This window comes from Ranitomeya variabilis, chromosome 5 (assembly GCF_051348905.1).
Source record: "Ranitomeya variabilis isolate aRanVar5 chromosome 5, aRanVar5.hap1, whole genome shotgun sequence".
In the NCBI taxonomy this organism is placed as follows: Eukaryota; Metazoa; Chordata; class Amphibia; order Anura; family Dendrobatidae; genus Ranitomeya; species Ranitomeya variabilis.
In genome coordinates this window covers 320,237,115-320,255,917 of record NC_135236.1, presented here as the reverse complement: position 1 = coordinate 320,255,917, position 18,803 = coordinate 320,237,115, and the positions used below count along the sequence as shown (strand labels likewise).

At 43.5% G+C, this 18,803-nt stretch overlaps 1 protein-coding gene across 2 annotated transcripts in view; it reads right to left on the bottom strand.

Annotated features, from left to right (window-relative positions):
- SEMA3D (semaphorin 3D) overlaps positions 1 to 18,803 on the bottom strand; it is a 312,494-nt gene that overhangs the window by 17,465 nt on the left and 276,226 nt on the right. For both annotated transcript variants that reach the window (XM_077264655.1, XM_077264654.1), the window contains exons 15-17: positions 14,576 to 14,733; positions 14,361 to 14,425; positions 4,571 to 4,710 (exon numbers count right to left, since the gene is read on the bottom strand). In XM_077264655.1, coding sequence (XP_077120770.1) covers positions 4,571 to 4,710; positions 14,361 to 14,425; positions 14,576 to 14,733 — 363 coding nt within the window. The remainder of the gene's footprint in view (positions 1 to 4,570; positions 4,711 to 14,360; positions 14,426 to 14,575; positions 14,734 to 18,803) is intronic.

Genomic DNA, 18,803 nt, shown 5'->3' with positions numbered 1-18,803 from the left:
TCTGTCCACAAAGACATATGAGGACTTTTCTTTTGCAGGACAAGTTTTACTTTTGTGGACACCATTTATTTTGCAACATAGTCTACTGGAAAATTTGAAAAAAAAATCCAAGTGCGGTGAAATTGTGAAAAAAAAACTAACTTCTGACATTATTTTCTGAGAATTGTTTTTATGGTGAACACTTTGTTGCAAAAATGACCATGGAATATGATTCTCCTCGTCAATACAATTACAGCAATATCCATGCATTTTTTTATTATTTTAGTGGTGAAAACAAAATCAAAAGTTACCCAAATAAATTGTTTAGGGTTATGTTGCCGAATTCCAAGACCCGTAACATTTTTAGCTGTGTGATTGCTTAGTTTTTTCAGGGAGAGAGAATGTTTTTATTTATACCATGTTGAGATGGATGTGACATTGTTATTGCAGGTTACAGACATTTTTGTGGAATTGTGGCAACCAAAAATATGTATTTTTGGCATTCTTGAATTTTTCTCATTAACGGTCTTTACCAATCGGGTTCATTGTTTTCATATATTGATAGATTGGATTATTATGCATGCAGTGATTCGACATATCTGTATTTTTTATCTTTCTAATATCTTTATTTTCAATGGGGGGAAAGGGGGTGATTGGCTCTTTTATTTATTTTTTTATACTTCTTAAAACATTTTGTTTTACGTTTCACTGTTATTGTTGGCCCTTTAGGTAACTTGAATATGCAATCATCCAATCACTGGTGCCATAGCATCAATGCATAAAGCAAAAATCATGTTCTCCTTCCAAGCTTGGCCACAGGGTGGGTTTCAAGGGAGCGGTGTAATAACAGCCACCGGGGTCATCAGTTGACAACCAGCTGTCAAGACAATCCATCGGCAACCCACGATCACATGGGCGCACTGATGGGAGAATGATGTGCACAATGTGTCAGAGTTTGACAGCGACACTTAACAGGTTAACAATCGGGGCAGAGCTCCACTCCATCCGTGATTGTTAGGGGCAGGTCGTGACTGTAATACACAGCCATCACCTGCCAGGGAGAGCCTGCTCCATACTCCTGCTGTCTGACGTGTGCTGTACATGTATAACAGATGTCGTGAAGGGGTAAAAGAGAAACAGAAGGTCAATAAGTTCCTGTGCATTTGCTGTCAGTGGGAATTTAACCATGTTGTTTTTGCCCAAATTTCTAGAAATCACCACTAAGGTAAGTAAAAGGATGTGTGCTCCATTTTTGTAAATTATTAATAACAATATTAGCTTTCACTTAGCCAAATATAAAGTTCTTTGACATTGTAGTTCCTTTCACACAGAGAAGGAACTTCTCTGAGTCTTTTAAGTCTTACAGCAGAAGGGCATACATTGTCTTTAGTAAATGTCTTGTGAGAATGAAAAAGTAGTGGCTTTGACATTGATAAAATTGTCGACTGAAGGTTAGCGTGTAGGAATGACACCTAATATAATTCTTTCCAAATGTCTAATTAAGGTTACTGCAGCTTTGCCCTTAGCGAGTCGCATGTTTGCACAGAGAATATTTTTAGTAACGTAAAGCCTCTAATAATTAAAGCAGGTCTGTGTATTTCGTTTTTTGTAATACAATTACACTTGCTTATTTTCATTTACAGTCTACAGAAAAATAAAGCCTAACAGATGGCTTAGATAGCTGGAAGGACTGTGGGAAATTTAATGTGGTTACAAATATAAATATTATGAACTGCAGCAACATGTATTATAACTAATTCGCTCGCAATGTGTCTAAACTATGGCGGGTTTACATGCAATATCTCCCTTCTGGAGAGCTAAAAAATGGATCATGATTTATTAATTCAGCTCCCCCAAAATATTTAAAATCTCAGAATCTCAGATCACTCTTTGTGAACTTCTATAATATATATATATATATATATGATATTCACAAAAATGAACCTACCATATATTATTTTACTGCTTCATGACAAGCGACTTAATACTACAGAAAATATGTCATAGAACATTCAAATTACTCGAGCTGTACAGTAGCAGCAAACATGGGCAGACAGAATAACTGCAAAGAAATTAATTAAAGGGGTTGTCCAGGGCTTTAACATTTATGGCCTATACATAAGATAGATCTTCAATGCCTGATCGGTAGGGTGTGACACCTGGCATCCCCACTGATCAGATGTTCCTGGTATTCGCAGCAGCTGGAACTGCTTAGTTGCAGAGCTGCATAGCACAATTCCGTCAACGGAAAAGTGGCCACAGCCGGGTACTATAGATCCATCCGCTATTGATTTGAATAGGGGTGGTTGTTCAGTTCCCGGCCACGGCCACTATTTTATTGGCGGAGTTGTGTCATGCAGCTCTGCAACTAAGCAGTTGTAGTCACCGCCGACACCAGGAACAGCTGATCTGTGACACACAACTCACCATTCAGACATTAATCAATTTCCGACATCGGGTGTAATAGTACGCCGATGTCAGACTCCCTCCCTTTGATGTGGGCTCCGGCACTGAGCCCACATCTTTTCCGGCACATGTCAGCTGTTTTGAACAGCTGACATGTGCCTCTAACAGCCGCGGGTGGAATTGCGATCCACCCTTGGATGTTAACTAGTTAAATGCCGCTGTCAATCTCTGACATAGGCATTTAACTCTCGCTTCTGGCAAGGTGATCTGATCATCGCCTGTAAGTAGCAGAGCTGATCGGAGCTTCTATTCTCTCCTCAAGACTATTGAAGCATTCAAAAAGAAAAAAAAGTTTTTAAAAATATAAAAAGATAAAAAAGTTCAAATCACCTTCCTTACTTCCCATTCAAAATAAAACAATCAAAAAATCAAACATACACATATTCTGTATTGCCACATTCAGAATCGTTAACCCAATCGTTAAATGGCATAACGAGAAAATAGTTAAAAAAACAGAATTTAATTTTTTTGGTCACCGTGGCATTGCATGAAAATGCAATAACGGGCGATCAAAGATCGTATCTGCACCAAAATGGTATCACTAAAAACATCAGCTCGGCATGCAAAAAAAGCACTCACCCAACCCGAGATCAAGAAAAATAGAAATGGTACGGGTATCGGAAATTTTTTTTTAAACAAATTTTGGAATTTTTTTTCACCACTTAAGTAAAAAATAACCTATACATGTTTGGTGTCTATGAACTTGTAATGACCTTGGGATTCACAATGGCAGGTCAGTTTTAGCATTTAGTGAACATGGTAAAAAAAAGAGAAAAACAATTGTGGGATTGCACTTTTTTGCAATTTCACAGCACTTGGAATTTTTTTCTCATTTTCCAGTACAAAATATGTTAAAATCAATGGTGTTGTTCAAAAGTACAACTCGTCCTGGAAAAATCAAGCCCTCACAAGACCATTTTGACTGAAAAATAAAAAAGTTATGGCTTTGGGAAGAAGGGGAGAAAAAAATTAAAATGCAAAATTAAAAATACCTCTGGTTGTTAAGGGGCTAATGACCTATCCTAAGTATAGGCCATCAAGGTTAATGTCTCGGACCACCCATTTAATCCATAGAATTGCTTATATATAATTTATGCAAACCTATCGGGGGCATCCATAAGATATAGGGAATGTCATGGACAAGGGAGACCTGACTGTATGAACTGACTGCTGCTAAAAGAGGGGAGTTCTGATAGCCAGACGCCAAAATATATTATCCTAAGGAACTAATAGAGCATTTGTCTGAAGCAATTTTTTTTTTAATTTCTGTCATGAGTGTGGCAAGTAATCAGAAGCCCCAAAAGAACCATGAAACTGAGCCCACCCCAGGAAACTAAAGCCTGTTATACATTAACAATATAGTAATAAAATCCTGTTTTTTTGTTTTAATTATCAACAAGTTTTCCATCTTCTAGCAACAGGCCCATGGCTTTCTTCACCTCCCCTACTTCTGTGTTAGAGAAATTGAGCCACTTAACTACTGGGAAACACTGACGAAGTCCATGTATAAATGATTAAGTGACAGACAACTGTACAAAATAACATCTGCTTAGCAGCAACTGTTTGATTATACTCACACATGCATGATATGACTGGTGATAACGGATCGTTAGTAAATCCTATGGGACAAAATTACAGTAATTTGGCCACGATAACTGTAAGTCCAGCAAAGACTATCAGCTTTCATGGTTTTCATGTATACTGCTAAGTGATACGTTGTTAATTTATTAGTGAAGCCCGTCAGCTTTACCCTATAAACTTTACTGTTAGGAATGAGATGTGTATTATTCTTTTACTGCCTCTTCACTGTTTAATATAAAAACCCTGAAACAATAATAATTTATAGTCCTTTATTTAATCAAATCCCTTCATGCAGCATGATTTATTCTGTTAACCTGACCTTAACAACTTGGCAAAGAAAAATCATTTATCAAAAAAGGTTTTCCTACATGTCATAAAAAAATGAAATGGAAAATCATACAGGATTGGGAGTGCTTTCCTCTGATAGAGATAAATCGTTTCCAATAAAGCATAAAACACATTTACAAAGGGAAGGACACACAATTTTCGGTCTTATGAAGTCTGATAATATTTCCATTGTAGACGTACAACCAGGATGACTTACCTCTTCCTGCCGCTCCTCCCCTGTGTGCTGAATAAACCATCTGATAGATGCTTGCTGTGACTTAGGAACACATTCAAGAAAAGTAGAATTCATCTCAACACCAAAAATGACTTTTTCCTCAGGAGCTTCATTCGAAGGCTCTGAAAGAGATATTGATGTAAAGTCAAGAAAATGCAATCAGTTCTTAATCTTCTTGTAAAGAGGTGAAAAAAACACCGTACATATAGACAAGTGGGTTTTGTGCACTTGAAGCGATGGCCGGGGACCACCACAGTGCAGTAAGACTATTGTATACAAGATGAGGTGCAAACAACAAAGGGTAGATTTATTGGAAGGCAAGGAATGAAGGGAATGAGGAATATGCAAACAGGGGTATACAATGGCAACAGACAATTTACAAGAGTTATGAACTTTAACTTTTCCGTAAAACAGCAAGGTGCTACAACTATTGCAGACTCAAAATATGTCTAACAAGCATATGTAAACAATAAACGAGTGATGATGCTACTCTATGTATAACCTCCCTGGCCTTTACTAAGCAAGCCACACGGCTCCCGTGTATTGACTATTGAAGCCTACACTAGGCCCTAACAGGTGCACTAAACAGGAACAGATTCACGGTGATGTTGGAGAATCAGGTCCAGTCCCAGGGGGGCCCCCAGCAGTTTAATATGGTGGTGCGCACGGCTTTCTGTCAGCTCTGTGAAACGTGGTCTTCTCCTTGCTTCTGGATCCTAGGGATGCTCCTGGAAACTGTAAATCCCTTTCTCTGTATCTTCGTGGCTCTCTTGCAGCTATATCAGGACACAGTTCTTCTCTCTTTCAGCTATCAGCACAAAAAGTCCTTTCTGCAGCAGCCTCAGCTCTCACACGCTGCTCCAGCTCCACACCTGCACTCGGCACAGAGTAGTTCATTACAACGATTAGTGTAGGGGAGAAGCAGAACATTCCATCATGCCAGACAAGGGGGTGCAGCCTCTTAAAGTGACAGCGTGTTCCTTACTGTCCATACCAGCACCACCCTCTTACATGCTTCCCTTCTTAATGATGGTCATCCTCGGCCATCACAGCATCAGGGTCAAAGTGTAATGGAGGAACGTGCAATGCGGAAACAGCACCTATAGAGGGGGCAACAAAGGTGTAAAAACAGACAGAGCACACTGTTCTACATATCGGACTGGTGGAACCCCTGCATTAGACCTCTGGGATCTCCGAAGCTCTTGTCTGTCAGGCAAGGCTTGACTATCTTCCAGAGGAACACTTGTTGCAGGAGACATTGTGAGCTCTTGTCTGGTCTCGTCCTCTCACGGTGGTACTGGTACATCCATGGGATTACTGTCTCTGTGCGACTGAGGGCCCCCTACTGTGTCAGGGATGGTCCACCACTCATTATTGATTTCACCATCACGCATGACAGATTCAGGAAGTGGAGTAGTGCCTTCAGGCGACAATGGTGTAGAACAGACCTCAGACCGGCAAGGCCGCAGCATATTTATGTGAAGTACTCTAGGGGCAGATGCCCCAGTCTCAATCTGACCCTTGTAGACAGGGCCGTTAGCATACACTTCCTCCTCCTCTCACCTTCCCCTTACTGTTGGGGTTCCTCAAGGATCAGTCCTAGGCCCCCTCCTCTTCTCTTTGTATACTGCCCCTATTGGACAAACAATCAGTAGATTTGGTTTCCAGTACCATCTCTATGCTGACGACACCCAATTATATACCTCTTCTCCTGTTATCACGCCGACCTTTTTAGAAAACACCAGTGATTGTCTTACCGCTGTCTCTAACATCATGTCCTCCCTCTATCTGAAACTGAACCTGTCAAAAACTGAACTCCTCGTGTTCTCTCCCTCTACAAACCTACCTTTGCCCGACATTGCCATCTCTGTGTGCGGTTCCACCATTACTCCAAAGCAACATGCCCGCTGCCTTGGAGTCATCCTTGATTCCGAGCTTTCATTCACCCCCCACATCCGATCACTGGCTCGCTCTTCTTATCTGCATCTCAAAAACATTTCCAGAATTCGCCCTTTTCTTACTTTCGACTCTGCAAAAACTCTTACTGTCTCACTTATTCATTCTCGTCTGGACTATTGTAACTCTCTACTAATTGGCCTACCTTTTACCAGACTCTCCCCGCTCCAATCTGTCCTGAATGCTGCTGCCAGGATCATATTCCTCGCCAACCGTTACACCGATGCCTCTACCTTGTGCCAGTCATTACACTGGCTACCCATCCAATCCAGAATCCAGTACAAAACTACTACCCTCATCCACAAAGCACTCCATGGCTCAGCACCACCCTACATCTCCTCTCTGGTCTCAGTCTACCAACCTACCCGTGCCCTCCGCTCTGCTAATGACCTCAGGTTAGCATCCTCAATAATCAGAACCTCCCACTCCCGTCTCCAAGACTTTACACGTGCGGCGCCGATTCTTTGGAATGCACTACCTAGGTTAATACAATTAATCCCCAATCCCCACAGTTTTAAGCGTGCCCTAAAAACTCATTTGTTCAGATTGGCCTACCGCCTCAACGCATTAACCTAATTATCCCTGTGTGGCCTATTAATAAAAAAACAACAACATAATCACGTTCCTCCATCATGTTCTCATACACTTTATGCAGTTAATAGCCTCTGTGTCTGTACTGTTACATACTTAGGTAGTTAACTGGTTCATGCAGCTTTACATGAACACCCGAGCCTTACACTATGGCTGGTCCAAATAACTAAAGCAATTGTTACCATCCACCTCTCGTGTCTCCCCTTTTCCTCATAGATTGTAAGCTTGCGAGCAGGGCCCTCATTCCTACTGGTATCTGTTTTGAACTGTGATTTCTGTTATGCTGTAATGTCTATTGTCTGTATAAGTCCCCTCTATAAGTTGTAAAGCGCTGCGGAATATGTTGGCGCTATATAAATAAAATTATTATTATTATTATTATTATACACTCGCTCGATAACTTTGTACGGCTGTACTTCCCATCTCTTACTTAGTTTTCCCTTGGGGCATTTCTCTCTGACTAATACTCGGTCTCCAGGTTGGAGCGATAACTCTTGAGTCGATTTGCGGCCCGTATGTTCTTTTTCTTGCAGCTGCTGACACACCAACCGCCGTATCGTTTGCAATCATTGCCGATGCTCTTTCACCCATGAAGTTACAGTTTCAGCTCAATGATCTCCCATCCAGCTCTTCCAAACAACAGTAGATAGGGGGTATAATCCGTGGTGGAGTGGACCCGATTGTTGTAGGTCCAGACCAATTCCAGCAGATAGTCTGGCCAACACGCCTTCTTATCTTCCTCCAACGTTCTCAGCATTTGAAGTAAGGTTCGGTTGAAGCGTTCACAAGCTCCGTTGCCTTAAGGGTGGTAAGGGGTGGTCCAGGACCGCTCGATGCCATACATACGATACAATTCTTCCATCACCTTGCCTTGGAAACATGCGCCTTGGTTGGAGTGGATGCGCTTTGGGCACCCATACTCCCGGATGAAGTCTTGACAAATGTCTCGTGCCGCCGATTCTGCAGTCTGATCTCTAGTCGGAGTGACTACTGCGAACTTAGAGAAATGATCAGTCATCACCAAACAGTATTGCAGCCCCCGAGCCGAGTGTCCCACGAGGAGATAGTCGATCATCAAGACTTCTAGCGGTTCCTTAGTTTGTATGGTTTGGATGGGTGCCCTCTGTTCAGTACTCTTAATGAGGTCACATACTTGACATTGCTGGCAAACCTCTTCCACCACCGACTCCAACCGGGGGCAATACACATACCACTGTAACCATTGGTAGGTCTTTGTGGGTCCGAAGTGCGCTCCAAATTTGTGGGCTTCTTTAGCTACTTCTTGAGACATTTTTCCTGGGATGACCACTTGCCACCTTACTTCCATATCTTTTGGCTGTTGCCTCTTACGATATAGCACTGACTCTCGCACTTCCAGTCTATCCCACTGGTGTAACACACTCCTCATTTCAGAGTCCAGATCATCTCTCTCATTTGCCAGGCTTCCGCTTTTGAGTTACCCACCATTTTATCTGTCTCAGCCCTTCGTCTTCATCCTGAATGTGTCCCCATTCCTCATTGGTTCTCCCCAGGGTCCGGGGTAATGCGCAGGCCTCCCTTCTTGACTGGGCTTAAACTTACGAAAGTCTGGGGTTTCCTCCTCTTCGAGTTTCTCATCAAGATCCCCCACTGGAGTCTCTACAGTCACTCTTGACAGCCCACCAGCATTTGCGTTTTCAGTAGCAGAGCGATAACAGATGGTAAAGTCGAACTTGGCTAGGCGAGCCACCCACCATTGTTCCAAGGCCCCCAATTTAGCACTCTCAAGGTGGGCCAGGGGATTATTATTTGTTCAAACTTGAATCTTGATGCCTGTCAGGAAGCCTGCAAACTTTTCTGTCATGGCCCACACCAGGGCCAGGAGCTATAACCGGAAGGAGCTGTAATTATGAGGTTCTTTCGCTGTCTCGCAGGGACCTGCTGGCATGGCATACCTGATGACTCTCTCATGTCCATCCTGTATCTGAGAAAGTACTGCACCGAGTCCATGAAGGCTACCATCTGTGTACAACAGGAAAGGTTGATCGAAGTCTGCGTAGGCCAAAATCGGGGCTGAGATAAGGGCATTCTTTATAGCCTGGAAGGCTTCATCTTGTCCCTGTGCCCAGGGTATGCGCTGGGTCTTCGACACTCCAGCGGTTCCCCTCAGCAACTCATTGAGAGGACCCGCCACCTTTGCAAAGTCATTAACAAACCGGCGGTAGTACCCAGCGAGTCCCAGGAAGGCCTGGAGTTCTCTCACGGTTCGGGGGACTGGCCACTTCTGGATAGCAGTCACTTTTTCTGGCGAGGGTAGAACTCCATCTTGTGACACTATGTGGCCCAGGTACTCGATCTCTCTCTTGAAGAGGTGACACTTCTTTGGCTTCACCTTCAGGTTATGAGCCCGCAGTCTTCCGAGTACCTGTCCAAGCCGGGCAAGGTGTTCTTTAAATGAGGCCAAAAACACAATGATGTCATCCAGATAGATCAGGGTAGCCTCAAAATTTAAGTCTCCCAAACACTTTTCCATCAGCTGTTGAAATGTGCCTGGAGCATTGGAGAGCCCGAAGGGCATCCGGTTAAACTCTAACAGCCCCATAGGGAGGATGAAGGTGGTTTTCTCTTTGTCTTTCTCTGCCACGGCTACTTGCCAGTATCCGCTTGCTAGGTCCAGGGTGGAGAAGTACTTGGCTTTCCCCAATGCTGTCAAGGATTCCTCGATGCGAGGCAATGGGTACGAGTCTCGAACAGTGCAGGCATTAAGTTTCCTGTAATCTACACAGAACCAGATGGTCCCATCCTTTTTCTTGAAGAGCACCACCGGGGCTGCCCAAGGACTCTGACTACTCTGCAGCACTCCTGAATCCAGCATCTGCCTCAGTAATGTTTTCACCTCTTGATACATCTTGGGCGGGATCTGCCGTTATCATTCTCGAATTGGACGAGCTTCCCCAGTCGGTATCTCACCCGTGATGGCTTCAGTACAGCCGAAATCTTCGGCGTGACGGGCAAATATGGCCTGATTTTCCCACAGCATAGTTTCTATTGCTTGCACATGCTCAGGGCCCAGAGCCTTCACATCCACTTCCATTTGATCAAGGATGACCCGTCCACTCTACTCCGGGGATGGCGTCTCTTCGTCCCCCGCAGTAACTGCAAAGGTCCACCCCGCGCCTTCTTTCGGTGATAAAGACATCTCCTTCTGACTCAACACTTCACCCTTATGTAGGTACACCAGGGCCAGATCTGTCCCTCATGGCAAGGTGACCTCCCCGGGGCCCATATTCAAAGCTCTTATGGGGACATGTCCTCGCTGGACCACAGCTATCGTATGAGCTATCATGACTTTTTGGTCCACTCCTCCGCCTACCACAAGCTGACCAACCACTTTCAACCCATCAAGGTTGCGGTGAGTCCCCACTGGAAGGTATACTATAGTTTCTCGCTTGGGAGGTAGGATTACAGGTTCTTTACCAGGAGCCCGGATGACCCCTACCGTCTGATAAGATGGCACACTCTTCTGCGTCCCACAGACACGGATCAGTCGTTGAAGGGCTTCTTGGGTAGGCTTATGTGTAGTAGCCTTCTTCCAATATCCAGGTCCCTGTTTGGTAAACATAATCGGATCAAGTTCACGTAGGATATTCATTCCCAGTACTACAGGCACATCCTCCTTGATAGGCTCAGGGACTAGCAGGATCCCTTTTCTCACAACTTCTTGCCCACAGATTTGAATATTCATCCACACGACCCCTGTGAAAGGGATCGGTTGTTGGTTGGCAGCAAACAACCAGATCAATGTCTCTTTTTCTGGCTTGGCCAGGTCCTGGAAATGCTGCTTGAAATACGCTTCTGGCATCGTTGTCACTTGTGACCCAGTATCTATCAGGCAATCCGTTAGAACTCCTTTGAATTCAGCACGCAGGATGGGTCTCCCAGCAATCAAGTGTTCGTTATGCTATGGAGCGGCCTCTCTTCTCGCCTCCCCCACAGAGTGCCGCACTACTGCAGGGGTTGGTAGTTTAACGGCGGCTTCCGCTGGCCTTGAGTATAGCTTCAACAGTCCCTGGCAAGGTGCCCCAGTCCTCCACATTCCCAGCAGTGGATGCCTCCTCCTCGCCGAGGGGTACCTCAAGCCTGTCCTCGTGCCTCCGATGCCTGACGGGAGGGGGCTTGCTCCCACTGATCCGTTATCGGTCAGGCTGAAGAATGGTTGCATGAGTACGGTGGGTCAGACTGTTGTAGTTCCCCCACTCTTCGCTCCATCTGGGTCAGTTTCTCTTGCATGTTGACAAGGGACCGCTGCAAGTCTTGCACCACCTGGACCAGCACCTCCTGATGGTTTGGGTCCTTTCTGGTATTGGCACCCTGGACACGCATCACCCCAGACACATAGCTCTCTTCTTTACTTCGGGCTACTGTTTCTGCCAGGATTTGACGAAACGTAAGAGCCGGATCTGCCCGAACCCGTTCTGACAGTGCTCGCCTCAAGGATGTGCTGTGCAGTCCCAGAATGAATTGCTCTCAGAGTATCCGGTCTTTAGAGCCCATGCAGCCAAATCCATCTGCGTCCTTTCTCTGCACCTCTGCTAACACTTCTTGCAGTGCTGTTGCATACTGAGAGATTCCATCTTCTTCCCGCTGCAGCCTAGAGAAAAATTTGGCGCGAAGGTGTCCGGCGCTAGCAGTCTCGCCGTAGATCTCTTCCAGGAACTTCACTAGCTCCTTCAGGTTACTGCGGGTGAGTTCTGGTTGTAGGCAGACGTTTCTACGGGCTTCTCCCTCTAGGGCAGTTAACGCAATGTCCACTTCAAGGTCTGGGCTGATGCTATAAATCTTCAGGGTGCTTTGCAGCCGGGACACCCAGTCGGGCAGTGGCATATTCTTTGCGTCAAACTTTGGTAGCACACTAAATATGGTGCCCATAGGGAGTGTCCTTGCAGGGGTTTCACCAATGCCCACAGCATCTCAATTAACATTAGCATTCCTGCCATTGCTGTCTGCTGCCTCCATCTTGGTGACAGTACCCTGCTCGCAGCGCCACTTGAAGCGATGGCAGGGGGACCACCACAGTGCAGAAAGACTACTGTACACAAGATATGGTGAAAACAACAAAGGGTAGATTTATTGGAAGGCAAGGAATGAAGGGAATGAGGAAGATGCAAACAGGGGTATACAATGGCAACAGACAATTTACAAGGGTTATAAACTTTAACTTTTCCGTAAAACAGCAAGGTGCTACAACTATTGCAGACTCAAAATATGTCTAACAAGCATATGTAAACAATAAACGAGTGATGATGCTACTCTATGTATAACCTCCCTGGCCTTTACTAAGCAGGCCACACGGCTCCCGTGTATTGACTATTGAAGCCTACACTAGGCCCTAACAGGTGCACCAAACAGGAACAGACTCACTGTGATGTTGGAGAATCAGGTCCAGTCCGAGGGGGGCCCCCAGCAGTCTAATATGGTGGTGCGCATGGCTTTCTGTCAGCTCTGTGAAACGTGGTCTTCTTGCTTCTGGATCCTAGGGATGCTCCTGGAAACTGTAAATCCCTTTCTCTGTATCTTCATAGCTCTCTTGCAGCTATATCAGGACACAGTTCTTCTCTCTTTCAGCTATCAGCACAAAAAGTCCTTTCTGCAGTAGCCTCAGCTCACACATGCTGCTCCAGCTCCACACCTGCACTCTGCACAGAGTAGTTCATTACAATAATTAGTGCAGGGGAGAAGCAGAACATTCCATCACGCCAGACATTCCTTACTTTCCATACCAGCACCACCCTCTTACACACTGACCTTGCAAACCCATATGAGCAAGTAGGCCATGTCAGTTTTTTTTCTACCATGACCTTACCAGTGCTCAAAATCCATGCCAATACTAAATTTACTCAGCAACATCACTTACATTTGTCATCAGAACACAACATCATATTATACAGATGCAGGTGTATAGACCTTGCCCTGAGAAATATACTTTAGAATTAACAAAGCGCAACCAGTACAAAAGCCTAACCATGACATACAAAGCCATCCACAACCTGTCTCCTCCATACATCTGTGACCTCGTCTCCCGGTACTTTCCTGCACGCAACCTCCGATCCTGACAAGATCTCCTTCTCTACTCCCCTCTAATCTCCTCTTCCCACAATCGCAAACAAGATTTCTCTCGTGCATCACCCCTACTCTGGAACTCTCTACCACAACATATCAGACTCTCGCCTACCATCGAAACCTTCAAAAAGAACCTGAAGACCTACCTCTTTCGGCAAGCCTACAACCTGCAGTAACCACCGATTGACCAAACCACTGCACGACCAGCTCTATGCTCACCTACTGTATCCTCACCCATCCCTTGTAGATTGTGAGCCCTCGCGGGCAGGGTCTTCTCTCCTCCTGTACCAGTTGTGACTTGTATTGTTCAAGATTATTGTACCTGTTTTTATTATGTATACCCCTCCTCACATGTAAAGTGCCATGGAATAAATGGCCCTATAATAATAAATAATAATAATAATAATAATAACCACACAGTTTGCCTTGTGCAGCCACGTTACACAAACTGCTAATGAATGCTTTGCAAGCCAAATTAGCATTATTTGAAAAAAATGATCACAGCCGCGGTTGGAATCGTGATCCACCAGCGGCTGCTAACTGGTTAAATGGCACTGTCAATCTCTGACAGTGGCTTTTAGCTGACACAAACTGGATGCGCATCTTAGCTCTGCCCATCAGCGCCCATGTCACATAACCGTGGGTCACCAATGGGTTGGCATGGCAACTCGGGGTCTGCAGAAGACCCCTGTGGTTGTCGTTGCCAAACTGCTATGAGCACCGCCCGGTGGTCAGCGCTCAAAGCAGATGAGCATTTTTGTTACACAGAGCAGGGCTGCAGACACACACAAGTGATCAGATAATCGCTGCTTCGGGTCTCCCACGGAGACTGTTGAAACAAGTAAAAAGTTAAAAAAAAACAAAGTTTAAAAAAAAATGTACAAAGGTTCAAATCACCCAGCTTTTGTCCCATTCAAAATAAAACAATAAAAAATACACATATTTGGTATTGCTGAGTTCAGAATCGTTCAATCTATCAAGATATTAAAATAATTAATCTGAACGGTAAACCACGTAACTAGACAAAAAAGTCAAAATGACAGAATTATGTTTTTTGCAATAAAATGCAATAATGGGCGATTAAATATATCTGTTCACATCAAAGTACTTTGCTTACTATACTTACTGTCATCCACATCCCAGCACTGTGTGAGAGGATCCCCATTTTTCACATCTTGTCTTCTTGAACGCCTTGGGAGGAGGAAACATTTGAAGTTAGTGATGTCTCACAGGCCATACTGTATCTTGTGAATTATACTGTTGCATTTTTAGTACTTTTGTATATCATGCAGATTTGCATGTATAATATGCTTCCAGTAAAAAAAATTCTCTATGATTTACCTTTTTAATGTAGGTATGTATCTTGAACAAGAATTTCCATCCCAAGCACAGTATGGGTCTCTCGCAAGGCAGCAGTCTGTGCAAGCTTTTCCATATGTATCACACCTATGTGGTGACAGCTGAACCAGACCATCCTTGGATGTAATGTAAAGCTGGTGCTACAGTGAAAAAAAAAAATATCTGGTCAAAAGAATCTAGCAAATATGCACTTTGCAGGTGGCAAGTTGCAGTGGAGCAAGAGAAATGTAATAAAATTTGACAATACATTAAAAGGGTTATATGAAATTCGAAATTTACATGAGATTTAGTTGAATGCTGCAATGCTAGTCACAGACTACGGACAACTGTGGCCCTATTTCTGGAAAAAAGTAGCTTTGTGTTTCTGATATGACTCCTTTAGGCTGGTTCACACTTCCGATATGCACAGTCCGAGAATGGACTGTGATGGTGGACTTGGCTCTGGGCCTCGTGACCTGAACTGAAACCTTCAGACAATTTTTAGTTTTTACTTAAATGCATGTAATTGGGTCTAAAAATATTAAGCATATGAGTAAACTGAGAATCTAAGTCAGCTAGCCATGAGGGTGCAGTGGAAAATGTGTAACTCTTTAATCTCCCTTGTTCTGTGCTTTCGCTAGGGGTTTATGACCAGAGGCTACATCAAAGGTGAATATGCAAGGAAACAAAGAACGTGTAAAAACCAAATGGTACAAAAATGTAAATGGAATTTATTAGCAAATATGATTTTTATTATAAATATATGCATTGCATTTAACTTTAAAGACAATGTCTCTAAAGGTGGACAACCCCTCAGTTGAGACACTATATGAAATTCTATTTAGGTTTTATGCACTTATATACGTCTCTGGAAATACTAAGTGATAAACTAGATATAACCACAATTACATCTATCACAGTAGTTGACGATACACATATTTCTTTATTTTAGACATGTATGGTTCATCCATAGGGAATGTTAAACCTCTGGGACCCACATTTCAGAAGGGAGCTTGCTCAACTAATGTCCCGGCTGTTGGAATATTTACTGTGAATGGAGAGTTGGCATGCTAAGCAATCTGTCAGCAGGTTTTTGCTATGTAATCTGGAGACAGCATGCGGTAGTAGCTGAGACAGAGTCAGGCTGTATGTTGTTGTTGCCATATAATGAAGGTTTTATAACCAGAAGATTATCGCTGCCCGGACTAGCTCCCTTGTGCCAAATTGTCGGACCAAGCCCCCTTCTGTGATAAGCAGCTCACTGTCAATAGATAATGTACACAGAAACCTGGGATGTTGGCTGGATTAGCTTTCTCAGCTCTGCTACTTGTTACATTTAAAAACTCTGATTGTGCCAGAATCGCTGCACCCAGTAAACTAAGTGATACATCTTTGGAATCGGAGTCTGTTTTCTTGCATTTTATGCTGCTCTCAGATGAGGTAGTAAAAACCTGCTGAGAGATTGCCTTTAACCCCTTTCTGACCTCAGACAGGATAGTACATCCGAGGTCAGAAGCCCCGCTTTGATGCGGGCTCCGGCGGTGAGCCCGCATCAAAGCCGGGACATGTCAGCTGTTTTGAACAGCTGACATGTGCCCGTAATAGGCACGGGCAGAATCGCGATCTGCCCATGCCTATTAACTAGTTAAAATGCCGCTGTCAAACGCAGACAGCGGCATTTAACTACCGCTTCCGGCCGGGCGGACGGAAATGATGGCATCGCCGACCCCCGTCACATGATCGGGGCTCGGCGATGCTTCAGAATAGTAACCATAGAGGTCCTTGAGACCTCTATGGTTGCTGATCCACGGTAGCTGTGAGCGCCACCCTGTGTTGAGTGGTGCCAGCTTCTAGCCTCCTATGGAGGCTATAGAAGCATGGCGAAAGTTAAAAAAAAAGTAAAAAAAATTTGAAAAAAAAAATATAAAAGTTTAAATCACCCCCTTTTCGCCCCAATCAAAATAAATCAATAAAAAAAATCAAACCTACACATATTTGGTATTGCTCCGTTCAGAATCGCCCGATCTATCAATAAAAAAAGCATTAACCTGATTGCTAAACAGCGTAGCGAGAAAAAAATTAGAAACGCCAGAATTACGTTTTTTTTGGTCGCCGCGACATTGCATAAAAATGCAATAACGGGCGATCAAAAGAACATATCTGCACCAAAATGGTATCAATAAAAACGCTAGCTCGGCACGCAAAAAATAAGCCCTCAACCGACCCCAGATCATGAAAAATGGAGACGCTACGAGTATCGGAAAATGGCGCATTTTTTTTTTTTTTTTAGCAAAGTTTGGAATTTTTTTTCATTACTTGGATAAAAAATAACCTAACCATGTTAGGTGTCTATGAACTTGTACTGACCTGAAGAATCATAATGGCAGGTCAGTTTTAGCATTTAGTGAACCTAGCAAAAAAGCCAAACAAAAAACAAGTATGGGACTGCACTTTTTTTGCGGTTTCACTGCACTTGGAATTTGTTTCCCGTTTTCTAGTACACGACATTGTAAAACCAATGATGTCGTTCAAAAGTACAACTCGTCCCACAAAAAATAAGGCCTCACATGGCCAAATTGACGGAAAAATAAAAAAGTTATGGCTCTGGGAAGGAGGGGAGCGAAAAACGAACACGGAAAAACGGAAAATCCCAAGGTCATGAAGGGTTAACACGTAATACAGAAACCCCATTTTGGAGATAAGTTCTGGTTTCCAGAGGTGGTACCTAGATCTTTCAGAAATTTCAGACATATGCCATAAATATGCCAGAATTGTCTAAGATGGGAATACCCATCTAAGACCTCAATAAAGTATTGAAAAGATGGGAGCAAATTTGGCAGTAATGCTCATCATTTCCAAAAAAATATATCACATAGAAAACAAAACATTTATATAGGACATGTGACTGAAAGTGGCCAGTTTTTGAACTTATATTATTCCCGCTGCTCCACTGATTATTCTGTTCTTTTTCTTAATCCACCAAATTGTTCCAGACACATGAGCCTTTTTATTTAGAGTTCTTTACCAATGGGGCATTGTGTACAGAGTAAGGCCGGCGTCACACTCAGCGTATGTAAATACAGTCCGTTTTTTACGGCCGTAATACGCAGAAAAGTCCCCAAAATAGTGATCCGTATGTCCTCTGTAGGCAGAGTGTGTCAGCGTATTTTGCGCATGGCATCCTCCGTATGTAATCCGTATGGCATCTGTACTGCGTTATTTTCTCGCAGGCTTGCAAAACCGACATCTAATGGATTTATGCGCTCAAATGTTCGTTAAAACATATATACAGTATATATATATATATATATATATATATATATATATATGTCATTGAGACACATATATATATATTCTGTATTTATATTTAATTCAGCGCGATATATGTGAAAAGCCGGTAATTCAATTGCCGGCTTTTCATTTCTCCTTCCCAAACCCGACATGATATGAGACATGGCTTACATACAGTAAACCATCTAATATCCCCTTTTTTTTTTGCATATTCCACACTACTAATGTTAGTAGTGTGTATGTGCAACATTTGGGCCCTGTAGCTGCTAAAATAAAGGGTTAAATGGCTGAAAAAATTGGCGTGGGCTCCCGCGCAATTTTCTCCGCCAGAGTGGTAAAGCCAGTGACTGAGGGCAGATATTAATAGCCTAGAGAGGGTCCATGGTTATTGCCCCCCCCTGGCTACAAACATCTGCCCCCAGCCACCCCAGAAAAGGCACATCTGGAAGATGCGCCTATTCTGGCACTTGGCCACTCTCTTCCCACTCCCGTGTAGTGGTGGGATATGGGGTAATGAAGGGTTAATGTCACCTTGCTATTGTAAGGTGACATTAAGCCAGATTAATAATGGAGAGGCGTCAATTATGTCACCTATCCATTATTAATCCAATTGTATGAAAGGGTTAAAAAAAACACACACACATTATTAAAAAGTATTTTAATGAAATAAACACACAGGTTGTTTTAATATTTTATTGCTCTCTCAATCCACCAGAAGACCCTCGCTCTGCAAAATAATAAACCAACAATATACATACCTTCTGTTGATCTGTCACGTCCCACGAAGTAAATCCATCTGAAGGGGTTAAATCATTTTACAGGCAGGAGCTGTGCTAAAGCACTCGCTCGTGCCTGTAAACCCCGGGTGCTGAAAGGAAAGCTGGGTGACCTGTAGTTACCTTGAGTCGCGGTGAGGCACCCTCTGCTGGATGAACTCATA